The sequence below is a fragment of the Lathamus discolor genome, chromosome 2 (genome assembly GCF_037157495.1).
Source record: "Lathamus discolor isolate bLatDis1 chromosome 2, bLatDis1.hap1, whole genome shotgun sequence".
In the NCBI taxonomy this organism is placed as follows: domain Eukaryota; kingdom Metazoa; phylum Chordata; class Aves; order Psittaciformes; family Psittacidae; genus Lathamus; species Lathamus discolor.
This window is the reverse complement of record NC_088885.1, coordinates 1,262,396-1,276,128: the sequence shown is the minus strand read 5'-3', so window position 1 is coordinate 1,276,128 and position 13,733 is coordinate 1,262,396. Positions and strand designations below refer to the sequence as shown.

The following is a 13,733-nucleotide window of genomic DNA, read 5'->3' as shown; positions in this document are numbered from 1 at the left end:
AGTAATGAACTACGTATTCAAGTTGACCCCTTCTATGTTATGGGAGTCTCTGTAGTTCCCTGGGTACTGTTGAATCTGGCTGGCAGTTGTCATCTTCCTCTTTACTGTGATCCTTTTGGGGCAAATGCCTCTCAGGCAGCTTTTTCCCCAGATCCACACACACTCCAGGCTCTCACATCCCTACCTTAACAGATGCTGTGATCCAGGCTGTTTGCCAAGGGTGGGCCATGTGGGCCCCCCCACATCCCACCTGTGTTATGAACTTCAGTGATTCCCAACTTTTGGTGTTATGTTATAGCATTACTCAGGCTTTGACCTGAAAATACTTCCTCATGATCAGACCTCCCGAGAGATACAGAGGAGCTTGAAGCATGATGGAAGGCAGGGAAGAAAGACTGTAAAGGGGATCAGATCCTGTAAAGTAACCATTGTGGTGGGACCGAAAGCAATGAGCATAGCAGTAAGATTGTACAGGTACAGCAAGATCAACCAGCTGTTATTGGATTGCTGTCTGATGTGCAAGAGATGGTGAAGGTGGAGTAGAGAGGAATGGAAAGACTCGGAGATATGAAAAGGTGGACTCCAACAGCGCCATGAGGAAACGCTGTCACAGGAAATGAGACCAGCTGATAACCTCTGCTTTGCCAAGTGATTAAAATACCATCCCTCCGGCTCCAGGTGAAAAAATGTGACCTTATACAGGTGGGAAGAAGACGAAAGATACACGAGCCATTGCTCTCCTGGGTTATAGCACTTAGAGATTTATACTCCTTTTTTGGCATAGGTGTAAAACAGCTGAGCTATGAAAGCCTCAATGTCTTTCACAGCATTATTTTGCTGACTTTTTCCTCTTTGGTGGAATTCACTTTTGTGTTCTGACAACGCCTCACTGGGATAGAACAAGCTTTTTAGGTTTTCCCATCCCTCCAATCCAAGCAGTAGCATTTTATTCCCATCAATACAGGGTATTAAGTTTTTAGAACTGATTTCAAGCTAAAGATACTGTGAGTAATTAGCTATAAACTTCAGGACTGCACAAAAGCAACATAAAGATAAAATAATCATTGTTACCTTGGAGACCTAGAATAGTTGACATTTTAAAGAGACAACTGCTGATAAAATGATCTTCACTATTAAATATATATATTTATTAATGGAACAATTCTGTAAATAAAATACAGGCATTTATTTGAACTTACAGTGTTCATTTCCATAGCAAAGTGTAATTTTCGGTGTGAGAGACATTTACATAGTGTGGAAAAAAGAACAAAACTCCTCCCTGCTGCAGTGATGCCATGTCCAGAAGGTGATTTTGAGAACATATTTTAAGAATTTACTATTTATTGTTGGTTTCTTTTAAATAATTCACTTAGAAGGTTACGCTTGCCTGTACAGTGAAGGAACAGACTTGCTCAGGAGGAACAACACCTTCCCTGGTGTTTTATGAGAGCTTGAGGAGAATAAATATGAAAAACATATATGGAAAATCATATAGACCTTTATGTTTCAAAAATCCGCGCTTTATTGCATAAAAACCTGCCTTTCTATTTGTGTTTCTACATACTCTGCGGATCCTCTTCAGTCTCCTTCTAGTGCCTTTGACTTTGCAAACCTGGATGTAAAAGCATTACGACAGAAGAGCCCATGCCCTTTCCTCCCTCTCCTCCTGGTGCATCCACAGCTCACCAGGTAGCACCATGAGGACACCCCAGAGGTAACCTTCCACTCTACCAGCTAAGGCACTGGAGGGTCACCCCATGATTTCAGGAGGCAAGCACGTAGAGCCCTTCATGAGCGTGTTGCTCTGTTTCCAGGGCCCAACGTGACACAGCCAGGAGGGGTTTGCCATGCCTGTCAAGCACCGGGCTGGCTGCAGGAGGTGGATGCTAGCAGCAGGACAGCCTGCTGAGGAGCATGACCACCTTTTGCTTGAAGAGGCGGGTTCCGCTCAGCACAAAGAAGAGCAGGTCCAGGCAGCTGAGGGCAGTCAGGCTCAGAAAGACTTCGTTGTAGCTTTCTAACTGGTCAAAATCACCCATGTGCTGCATGTAGTAGGCCCTGTAGAGGTGATAGGGGAGGAAGCAGATGATGATGACGCAGATGAAAATCAGGTTTTTCACTTGGGCCCAGAACTCTTGGTGTGACCAGAGGGAGGTGGAAAGTCTTCTCGACACTTTTACCAGGATGAAAATCTGCAAACCCAAGAGGATGCAGGTGATGCAAGCGACAGCTACAATAATGGCGTAGTTCAGGGCCTTCACGCTCCCCTGCTGTAGTTCTCTGTGGAACTTGAAGCATATCGTTTCATTGTATGAGCCTGAGCGTCCGTACTCAAAGCACAAGACCGGCACCACAAAAACCATGACAAAGACCCACACGGCAGCACTCGCCGCAATGGCGTGCAGCTTCCTGTAAAACTCCACCTTGTCCTTCCATTGGAAGAAGATGAGCCACCGGATCACCAGCGTGATCACATAGAACAGGAAGGTCAGGTACATGTGGATGTGCACCATTGCACTCACTACTTTGCAAAATGCCATCTTGAATACCCACTTCTTGTTGACATAGTAGTGCAGGCGGAAGGGCACCGTGAAGAGGAGGAGGCTGTGCACGATGACCAGGTTAATGATGGCTGTAATGGTCACAGACAGAGTGTTCATCTTGACCAGCATGAATGACATTGTGATGGAGCCAATGCCACCCCCAGCAAAGGCAACTGAGTAGGCAGTAATCAGGATGGCACTCGTGGTGTTGGTGTGAGTGAAGGCAGAGGAGTCACTGCTGTTCCTGCTCCCTTCAATCATGTTCCTGAAATCTTCCTTCCTTGTACGTATTCTAGGAATGAAAGAATACATAAAGGCTGAAATCAGGTAGGAATGAGAGGGCCCAGCTGAAAATCCAGTGAGCTTTCCACCCGGATCTTCCTCAACGGATAATCCTGGAATCTCACAGCTGGTACAAGCTGCAAGCAGTAGTTTTATCCAAACATCCTCCAGCCTGGAGCAAAAATGGCTGAGAAGGCTGGGCAGAGAAGCTGCTCTCATCCTTAAGACATTGCTGGCCATACCCTTAAAACCAAGCGTGAGCTAGTAATGTGTAGGGAAAAGAGATCCGCAGAGAAATGACATGACTGTGGTGGGTTTGATCTCTCTGTGCTGTTAGCTCTCTCTTCTGAGCAGCTGCGTGTTTTAAATATCTAATCTAAACTAATCTAAGACTTTTCTGCTACTCATTCATCAGTTTGTTTATTTGCAACACAAATCTGCCCTTCCCAGAGCCAGATAATAACCATATGCTGCTCTATCAAAGCTGCAGATTCTGTGATGCCGAGAGCCGAGTTTTGCACACATTGGCAGTCAACTCCTTCTCCACGGACAGCTTATCTAAGCCGGAGATTAAACACCATGGACACCCCAGGCTCCATGGCCATCCTGCTCAGGTCCTGCCTGATCGAGTAACATGGGCTGTGCTGTCCTGGTGCTCAGGGACATTTCACATCTCAGATGTGGTAATTGGGTGTTACAAAATGGGCTGTTAGAAAACGTTAGGAAAGGACATCCTGGGTTAGTGCAAATAAGCCTGCCTGGCCCGAGCCAGGGTTAGGTGAGAGTTGATAGCAACTTTAGTAACTGTGCTATATGTTTTTCATCTATTACTGCTTCAAAGAGGTATTAGATATGATTCTTATCATTCCAAATGTAACTTCTGGTAGGATTTTTGGGTACTACAAGATCCTATAGGTGCAGAAAGTTCGGGAAGGGTGTTATCCTGAAGCATGCTTGCATCTATGAACGCATCAAAGAACGTTCACGCTAGAGTCATGGAAAAGAAGCAGGGGAAACTGAACAGTGCTGTGCTCCGTACTGTGCAGTTGTACTGCTGCTGCTACCTGAGCTGTAATTTCAAACTCACTCTGTATGTCGTCCACTTCCCTGGTGAATCCCACAGCACAAGAGGGGTTTTCTCCTGAGTGAGGTTCTGCAGTTCTGCTTTTGATACTGCAGTGCTGTTGACTTCACAGAGTGGTTCCTCCAAGTGTGGTGTTTCGGCTTACTTTGACTTTTAGGTGGCACATCCTGCCACAAGTTGGGAGGGGAAAAAAGTTCTCTAAGAGTTCTCTCTTCTGTGGGAAAGGGGAAATGCCCAGAACAGGTTTATAAACCAGCTTTGGTCGCACCAGAGCGGCTGTGCACAACTTCAGCTTCCAGGCACCACACGTGCTGGTTCTGCCTTCAGATTTAAAACCCCTTGTTAAATTTTGCCTTTCCCTATAGATACCTGAAATAGGCAGCAATAAGAGACCGAAGACACTTGTTTGCTCCCCATCCCAGTCATACCTGTGGCTCCTCACTGAGCTGCCTCCATCAGCACTGTGCTCCTATTTGGTTCTTAGATGCATTTGGCACTGGTAAAATCGATGTTGCTATTTCGCACCTGACTTATCAACCCTTACCAGCCTGTCAGTGGATTGCTCCCTTCATTGCTTCCTATTTTCGTCGGTCACCATTATGTTATGTCAATGTTATATCAGCTTATTAAGAAAACCCTCATTTGTCAAAACCAATGACACTGCTGCAATCCCTGCCAAACAGCGAGCTCTGTATAACAAGCATCTGCAAAATATATCACCAGTATACATCTGCTGAGGGACTGGCAGTCTTCACACCGCTCTTGGTGTGTTCCAACAGTTGGGTTCTGCAGAAGCAGCGTTTGCAGCCGGCGTGCACCCAACTGAGATGTTTCATAGGAATTCGGAGGGGAAAGGAAGTTCAATTCAAATGAAAGATTTCTGGTTTTGACAGATTTAATAAAACAGGAAAATGAGGGTTTGTCAGAACTGACGTTTCTGCGTCGAGCTACACTGCGTTGGAGGCAGCACCGAGTAACAATGTTTGTTTTAAATGTGCGCTGCTCTCACAGACCTCCCTGTTTAGTCTCAGAGATGCTTTCTGTTGAGGGCATTGTAATTGCTTTCGATTTGCTCTAATCCCATGCTGTGTTATGGTAATGGAGGCTGTGTCACTGGAATAACTGCAGAATTCACATTTAAACAACCCAGCACCCCGCACATCTGATATCTGGAGCACAAACATCTGCTCAGAGGAAAACGTTACAAACTACAGATATGAAATACCACGTGTTGACTGTGTTGACAATATTGACGTTTTCAAGCAACTTTTAGTGATACCTCTACTTCATCCACTAGCTCACTGCCTCACGTCTTGCAGGCTGTGTCATCACTGTACTGATGCTTTTTAGTTTAAATCCGATCTATTGAAGAACAAATGGGATGGAAAAAACGTGCAGTTGGCTCTCTTTGGTTTGAGGTCTGGGCTGTTTTCACACAAAGATGGAAACTGTGGAACCTTCCCAGCAATAATCATCTACTGCCCCAGCTAGACGTTATCGAAGAGAACAAACCCGTCTGGTCTTCACAGAGATCAGACAACATCAAACACGCACACAAAGATGGACGTAAACAAAAGCAATCGCCTCCCGGTTTCAGGAGGCAGTGCAGAACTACAGGACAGCAATATGAAAAAGGATGAAGCAATGTTTTCCTGTACCAGGAAATTACAAATACCAATGATGAAAACAGAACAGCTTTAAAATGTACTAGCAATAAAACAACCGGACAATTGGATGCTTGCTTTTTCTCAAGTTGCAAACAGGGTTTGGAAGCCTTACAAGCCAAGGGGCTTGTTCCTTCTGTGTGTACTTACAGATTAGAGTTTCTCTTCACTCTTCAAGTGTTGTTGACCTGGCTCTTCATATTATGGAGGCTCTAAGAACAAAAAGCAAAACACCTGATATTTTATGGAGTCGTTGCTTTCTTTGAACCTATGGCAAAGCAGCAGCCATGAGCCTCAGCTATGGCAGGGTAAGGCTGCCCATAAGCACAGCCTCAGGAAGATTTCTAACTGCATCACAGGATGCCCTGATCTGCAGCCATTTCTTAGCCATAGGAGGTCTTCAAAGCCTCCCATTTCCAAACACTTGCATTCTTCTGCTGCCTGAAATGACCAAGATACAAAGACACTCATTTGGAAAGGGCATTCCCCAGAATGGAGGGGATCATTTAAAAGTGTTTTGAGAAAACTGGGTAAGACAGGAGCAGAATATGTCTGTTGTAACTGACTGTGGGTTTGGATACGGTTCAAAGCGTAAGGGATGAAACAAAGCTCACCCTAAAGCCCAGCACTGTGTCTCAGCCCTGCTTTCTGCCAGGATTGTAGCTCAGCATCCAGCTCTCAGGACTCAGTGCCATTGCTACACCATTGCGTGGTGCTGGCAAAATGGAACCAGGAGATTTTAGTAGGAAAGCCCCATTAGCCATGTCTGTAACCAAGGCTCAGCATCAGCGACGGTTGCTGTGCGGTGTGTGTGGTAACTGCTGTCCCGCTGCAGGACTGGGTCTGTGCTAGGTCACTTTTGCCCTCCTGCAGCTTAACCCTGTCGTGTCATTTCAACAGTTATGTTGAGTGTCATAGTTTTGAAGGCAATAGTATTAACATTCAGCATTTACATGTAATCTTATGTAAGAATATGTTAACTGACTGCATCCTGTTGCTTCACATTTGGTTAAAGAAACACAAGGGACATACTGTTCTGTGGCTCTTCACAACACACTGGTATGTGATGGCTTGTCTTTGCATTTTGCAATGTTAACAGCTGACAGCTAGAGCACTGGGCAGATAACACTAAAAAGTGATCACAACAGTAATACCTAGCTCTTACCTCGTAGCTCTCTGCAGCTGATCTCAAACCTCTGTTATAAGGCAAGCATACCACTCTCCCCACGCCGCAGCTGAAAAGCTGAAGCCCCTGTGGCAAAGCCAGATATAAAGCTAAAGTATCCTTAAATCAAGTCCGGTACCTTCTCAAGTTAGTCATGTTGTCTTGGCTTCTGTCTTAGCAGACAGGCAGTAAGTAGTTTAAGTAACTTTTATCTGCTACCAACAAATCATGCTTTTGACTCCTATTTCTAACGTGCCTTACTATTTCATGTACCCAAATAGAAAGATATTCATTATCTGCAAGAGGAAAAACGTTCAGCATCAATAAGAGCCACAAACACTGTGTAGATAATGGGTTTCTTAAAATGTCTCTGCCTGGGTTCTGAAGCAGTTGTGATTTGGGGCTGTCACCCAGGCGGTGCGAGGCATCCTATGGGTGGCAAATACTGCCTGTGACACAGCTGAAAGAACGTTTTGGAGAAGTATAGGGAGGAAAATGTGACCTGCAATTCCTTGTTTCGCACGTCTTTGCACAGCAGAGATGTCAACTAAAGCTCCTCTGAAAAGCAGAAATAGATCTGCAGGTACATCCGTTTAACTAATGTAAGGGGGAAAAATACCCACTTTGCAAGTTACTGTCTGCAGGCATTACTCAAAAGTACCCGAGGGAGGGTGCTGTGGAGGAAGCCTGTTTCCCCTCCAGTCTAATCTCACCACCTTTTCCTCCTTCAGAAGCACCAAAATTGCACCTCATTCCACGCTGAGGTAGCTCACATCAATAAAACCACCTCAGATTTCCATTGAGCTCTTGCCATAATCCAGAGCTTTCAACAGAGAAGTGCGACAAACAAACCCAAACCTCAACCCACATGAAAACCTGCTGCACTTCTTCCTGATCAGTGTGGGGAGGAGGGATCATCAATCTAGAACCCTGTTCTAACACAAGCAATTCACCCAGCTTTCCCCATACCTACTTCTGTTTCCTACTGACACTCTGCTTTGGCCTCAGTGGTGGTCACTGAGGACGGGAGAAGCACTTCGAGCCATGTACAGAAGGCTTCTGTGCGAACTCCAGTCTAAATGGACCTCTCTGAGAAGGTGTCCTTTTAACAACTGCACACTTCCAGCAGTCACCAACTTTAGTATTACCTTGTTCTGCAGGATTTCACTCGTTCGCATCTGCCGCATGCCGGGAGGCTGTTCAGGATGTGCCTTTCATCAGGAATCCAGCACAGCAATTCACTCCTTATTAGAGCTTGTTCTCACTAGGATGAAAAAATGGAGGGGGGGAGCTGACTGACAAGGAGATGCATTACTCCTGCCATAGGGATGACATTAGACTGCAGAGAATGACATCGTAGATGCAGCACCGTGCCGATCCCATATGCATATGTGCCTTTCTGAGAAGAAAAAGCCCTTCTCTTCACCTTGAAAAGTCAGTGCTCATCCTAAAATTCATTTGAACTCTGGGCTAGCCTCTCACTAATTGCCTGCTGAGGCAGGCAGCATATTGTAAGGAAGAATATTGTATGTAATGTATTAAACCTATTGCTACTCACCCTCAGAACGCTTACTGCAATTGCTAATACAGGTTTATTCCCAGGTTGTTTATTGCATTTGGTTGCTGACTGCAGAGATAATACAAACACTATAATTAGGTGTGTGGGAAAAATCATTTTACTGATGACCACCTTCATGCTGAATATACACATGCAGATACTTATGAAGTGTAGTGTGCTAAAATGTGCTGCCTGTGTTGGCAAAGGGACAAACCTCCCTGCATTAGGTTAAGAGTGTCTGCCTAGGAGCAGCACAGAAAGCAAAGTAATACCTGCGCTGCTAGATTGATAATGAACATACCTCATATACTAAATATCAAAGATATCTATTGAGCATGTCAAATGCCCTGTTGAAATCCAGGTAGATGATGTCCACAGTGCTCTCCTCATCCACTGAGCAAATTGTTTCATCGTGGAAGGCATCCCAGAATGGCAATAAAGTGGTTGCTGGTTTTGGCTGCGAGAGAGTTAATTCTCCTCCCAGCAGCTGGTGCAGGGCTGTGTTTTGGCTTCAGTCTGAGAGCAATGCTGATAACACACTGATGGTGTAGTTGTTGCCAAGTAACACTTACTCACAATCAAGAACGTTTTAGTTTCTCGTGTTCTGCCAGTGACCAGACACACGAGAACCCAGGAGAGAGCAGGGACAGGACACCTGACCCAGACCAGCCAAGGCAGTATTCCAAACCATGGCACATAACTAATTCCGTGGCACGGAAGCTAGAGGGGATTGGTCAGGAGCCACTGACCACTACTCAGGGACGGGCTGGGCACGGGTCAGCAGGTAGTGAGCAATTGCACTGTGCATCACTTGCGTTTCTATGAGTGATGGCTGTGTCACACTCAGACTAAGCAGCATCTCCACTTATTGCAGGGACGTGAAATCTAAGGAGCAGCAGTGTCCATGTGCAGCAGTCTGTGCTACAAGAGGGTCCTCTGCCTCAACCCTGGTATCATATACAACATCTGCGCCCTGTTTCTTCTCTTCAAGATGCTCTACAGCCCTAGCTTTGTGTTTTAAAGCAGCTACTGCCAGTTTCAGAATGAGAATTATGAACAGCTTCTGTTCCCAAAGACACCTTAAGGTAAGGGTGAAGGATAAGGTAAGGATACTTACTGAGGATCAGCTAGATGTCATAACAATGTTATCATTGCACAAATCTATACATAACAGTAGCAGGACTCCAGATTTTTTATCCAGTTATTGGCATTGCTGGCTTTTCCACTTACAAAATGGTGAGCGGAATCTTCTCAGACTCCAGTTGCTTCTGACAATCTACTTAAAAGGCCTGTTGCTTTACGTACCAAAATGAAGTGCAACCCTGTAGCGTATAATCATGCCACGAAGCAAGGCAAAAGAGACCTCACTGTTTCAACTGCTCTGAGCATCACTTTCAAATAATATGTGATCTCTGCCATAGTTCTCTTAGAAAGATGAGTCTGTGTTTGGCTCATCACCTGAAGAGCAGTAAATACTAAGTGTACTCAAAGACGTGATGCCTTTCCATGGTGTCGTGGTTTAAACCCAGGACACGTGGGTGCTAAGAACACTGGGGTGTTTTAAGCTCTCACGTAGTAAGATGTTCCTGCACAACAGCAAGTCTATGGATAGTTGTTGTGGAGTATCTGGTGCCCTTCAAACCTGCAGCACAGCTTTTCCCTGCTCTAAGTTGTTTGTGTGCTTCAACTGATGATGCTGTCTCGAAGATGAGAACTGCAGTTTGCAGGGGAAGGTGAACAGTCAAGTCTGCTACTTTCTGTCCTCCCAGCAGGAGGGACATGGAGCTGCGGGTTCACAACAGGGGGAGAAAAAAGCTACCACTGCTGCTACAAAGACAACAAACCTGGTGCGTGATTTAAATGATTCTATGATTACCCAGCAAAGCTACAGAGGCCAGGCAGAACACCACTGATGAGTTACCCGAATGATGTACACATAGAGCCGCCTGCGTCTGGTGACACAGGTCACTTTTGTTGATGTACCTTCTGACCACTCGTTTTTGCTGACCTCCAGCCACAGCTCTGTCTTGTGTGACTCAATCTTTCTGTCATCACTGGGAGAGGAGCCGAGCTGCTCGCTCTGGCTAATGAAGGAAAGCTCTGCAACACCAATACAATAACGCCCTCCCCATCACCCAGGATTCCTTTGTTGCCTTCCCAATGGCCTCCTGTACATGCTGAGCAACAGGAGAACAGGGGTGTAAAGTTCATTATCGGATCAGACAACTAGTGGCTAAGCCAAAGCTCCTTAAGAAGGGGACACTAAACCTTTCACCATCCCTCCTTGCTGAGCTCTGCGAGTGTCTGAGAGCCTCAGAGAAGGTGCCTAAAAGCACAGAAGGGAAGGCAGAGCTGGCAACCCTCTGACTACCACAAGGACTTGTGACCCTCAGCATCTAGGGTGGTTTTGAAAAACTTAGTGTCAAAGCCTATGAGGAAGTGAGCAGAAGGACCATGGAAATACTCTGTTTCAAGACAAAGAACGCTGCTCTTGTCTCTCTGGTTCACACTTTCTTTTAATACATTCATTTTCAGCAAGCATGGATGCTGCTGTGAAAGGAGCCCAGGTGCACGTCCTGCAACACTGACTCCTCAAGTGCACTTCAATCACCTTCTTTGCTTCCACAGGTTTCACAAAATCTGACGTTCGCAACTGCTGCAGCAGACTGAAAACCTGAAGTGTTTTAACCTCCATCCTGCAGTGTTTCCTCCCACCTTTGCTTTAAGCTTCCCTCCCACCAGGAGCTTCTAAGCTCCGTCCAGACCTGCAGCCTTCTCATTGGAGTTTATCTCCCTCCTTGCCTCTGAAGCAATGGGTAAAATGCACCCTCTGCATGTCTGCCCGCAGTACATCTGCTGGGTACCGTTGCTGGGTACCACTTACCTGTGGACTCTCCAGCAGCGCAGCAGGACACTCGCCTCGCTCTGTGCAACTCCCCGACGCTGCAGTGAAGAGCTGCTGAGGAACTGCAGCACAGCTCGGTGTCCTTCCTGGTTATTACCCACTGCACACAAACCACAAACAGCTGACAAATGTCATGGGACCATGTGGAGGTGTTTGGGGGTTTTATGCACTCTTGTTCTGTTCGACATGTATCAAATATTCCTGGTTATTGCTAAATGCATCTGCCTGTAAGCAGTGGCAAGAAAGAAAGAGGACTAATTGGGCTGACGGTTGAAAAGCACTCGTGACAGTATGTGTTATAGTCACCTATAGAGTCACAGAATGGTTTGGGTCAAAAGGGACCTTGAAGATCATTTACTTCCAACCCCCTGCCATGGTGGATATATATACCCAAGTATTCCTCTCCTAGGTCACTCAGCCTCTCAGTTGCTCAGTTAATACCTGAAAGGTGAATATATTGCCCTAGGAGCCCTTGAAGGAACTTTCCTTATGATGCAATGGTAAAACACATGTAGTAATCCTGAAGCAGGGCAGCCCTGAGGGCTGAATGTTTTCTGGTACTCCTGAGATGCTTGTCTCATTATCAAATGGTAGTCTTCCAAAGAGGTGTAAGGACCTGCTCTGTGGGTGCTGTTTGTACACTACGGTCTCTTTATAAATTGCAAGTATTGACTTGGTGTTTTTATAAATGAAGAGAATAAGGCATGTGAAAAGAAGAAAGTTTTGGCAGGGATTTGCTACGAGATTGTCATGATCCTGTTCATTATACACTATTATTCTTAATTGTACCCAATTTATATATCAGCTACCAGAAATCTGGAAGAACAGCACAAGAACACGCAAGGGTGCTACTATTCCCTCACCCCCTTTAATTTCTGAACATTGTTCTCTATCAGTGGTGCAGCAGGATAGCTGCAAACCTGGCCACGCAAGAAGCAGAAGGACGGACTCCTTTCTCTTCAGAAACTCAAAGACACATTCCCAGGAGTTTCAGTATGAATAACGAAAGTGCTCAGAATAAGGACATTCTTTCTTCGAAACTAAGGGGATATGTTTGGGGACTTTTAAATCCTAAAGAACATCAAATGTTCTTTTATATCCCTTTGTTAAGATCCTACAAGATTAAAGGCAATAGTGGAGAAAATATAATGCTGTCCCTGGCAATGTCCAACCGCTCATTTTAGGGTTTAATAAGGAAACTATTGCTTCCATTACTGGTTGAGCTTGGAAAATACTCTTGTAACTTACCAGCTCAGTGTAAAAAAGACACAGTGATATCTTTTATCAAACAGAAAGTACAGAAATGTTTTCATCTGTACCCAAATGAAAAACTAAGAAACAGCATTGAATTGGTCTCAACTGTGTCATAGCCCACTAGTCCTGCATTACATGTGGTGAAGGTAAGGCATGAAAGACTTCAGATGATTTCTTCAAAGCAAGTCCGCTACTGAATTGGAATTAGACTACTTTTCTCCTCATGTCGTGTCGTATGCTTTTACCTGTAGGCTGTATTTTGCCTTCAGCAGCAGTCAGAGGTCTTTTAGAACTGAACTTTTCCCATTAACCTGTGAAATCCAATAACCTCACTGTCACCTCAAGCTAAAAGTAGCTATAAGGTTTTATGGAGCTGCTCTTCCTCAGCACTTGTATAGAGCATTAAATATCCCTGAGATTTGCTTCTTGGAAGAGTAAAGTTTGTCCTTTCCCTGCGAATGTGGCTTTACCATGGCTCCTAAAGACTGATCTACTTGCACAGCCCTAGGTCTGTGAGCAGTCGATGGTGTTGGTGGCCACTGCCGGAGGTTTAGACAAGGCCGGCACTAGGCACGGAACCTGCCCGCCATGCCTACTGTTTGCATCACAAGGGCTGGCAGCCGGCTGCAGCATCCTCTGAGGCTGGATCCCTGCAGGCACAGACACATCTATGCTCCTGCCAGTGAAAAACATCCATCAGGTAGGCAGTCAAAGATACAGCAATAACAACAGCTATTGCTCACCTGCTTGATTTTGGGAGTAGTTTGTCCTGATGGCTTGACCATGCCCATCAATAAATCACACCAGCAACTCGAAAGCCTTCAACTGCCTCTATAATCTGTGTAAGAGAAAACTGCCTGATTCGTGCTATCACTTCCAGAGAAAAGCAACAGAACTTTACAAAGTTTCCCACAGAACCATGGAAAGAGAGAAAAGTGTTTAAGCAAATATGCAGTCAATATGGCTTTTAATTGTCATGGCTTTTCTCTTCTATTTGCTGGCCAGTTCTTTCCTCCTGTGTACAAATAAACTCTTACAACATAGCAAGGTGAAGATTAAGGATGAGGGTAGTGATGGAGCAAAATGGGACAGGGAAAGAGTGTGGGGGCTGGTGTGAAGACAAAGTCACCATCACCAGAAGAGCAGCAGACCCCACCTCCTGACCACGGGTCTGTCTTTCATTCCCTTTCCTGCTCCTCCTCAGTCTTTTCTTACTCTTCCAGATGGGAGATATTTGACTCTTTTTCATCTCGATAATTGCAGTCTTTGAAGGGTCAA

The 13,733-nt window shown here is 45.3% G+C and overlaps 2 protein-coding genes across 9 annotated transcripts in view; one reads left to right on the top strand and one right to left on the bottom strand.

Annotated features, from left to right (window-relative positions):
- Positions 1–13,733, top strand: part of LOC136007529 (uncharacterized) — a 70,825-nt gene that overhangs the window by 31,942 nt on the left and 25,150 nt on the right. For all 5 annotated transcript variants that reach the window (XM_065665375.1, XM_065665376.1, XM_065665372.1 and 2 more), the window contains one exon: positions 9,171–9,381. In XM_065665375.1, coding sequence (XP_065521447.1) covers positions 9,171–9,381 — 211 coding nt within the window. The remainder of the gene's footprint in view (positions 1–9,170; positions 9,382–13,733) is intronic.
- On the bottom strand, positions 1,127–11,260 carry LOC136007530 (probable G-protein coupled receptor 141). Of its 4 annotated transcripts, XM_065665377.1 has the most exons (4): positions 11,181–11,260; positions 7,887–8,002; positions 5,724–5,785; positions 1,127–2,835 (listed from the first exon to the last, which is right to left on the bottom strand). In XM_065665377.1, exon 4 carries the CDS (start codon positions 2,802–2,804, stop codon positions 1,887–1,889), a length of 918 nt encoding a protein of 305 aa, XP_065521449.1. In that variant the 5' UTR covers positions 2,805–2,835; positions 5,724–5,785; positions 7,887–8,002; positions 11,181–11,260; the 3' UTR covers positions 1,127–1,886. The 4 variants fall into 4 exon arrangements, with proteins under 4 accessions (XP_065521449.1, XP_065521453.1, XP_065521451.1 ...); XM_065665381.1 differs by lacking the exon at positions 7,887–8,002 and having other exon boundaries at positions 11,181–11,221; XM_065665379.1 differs by lacking the exons at positions 7,887–8,002; positions 11,181–11,260 and adding an exon at positions 6,739–6,816.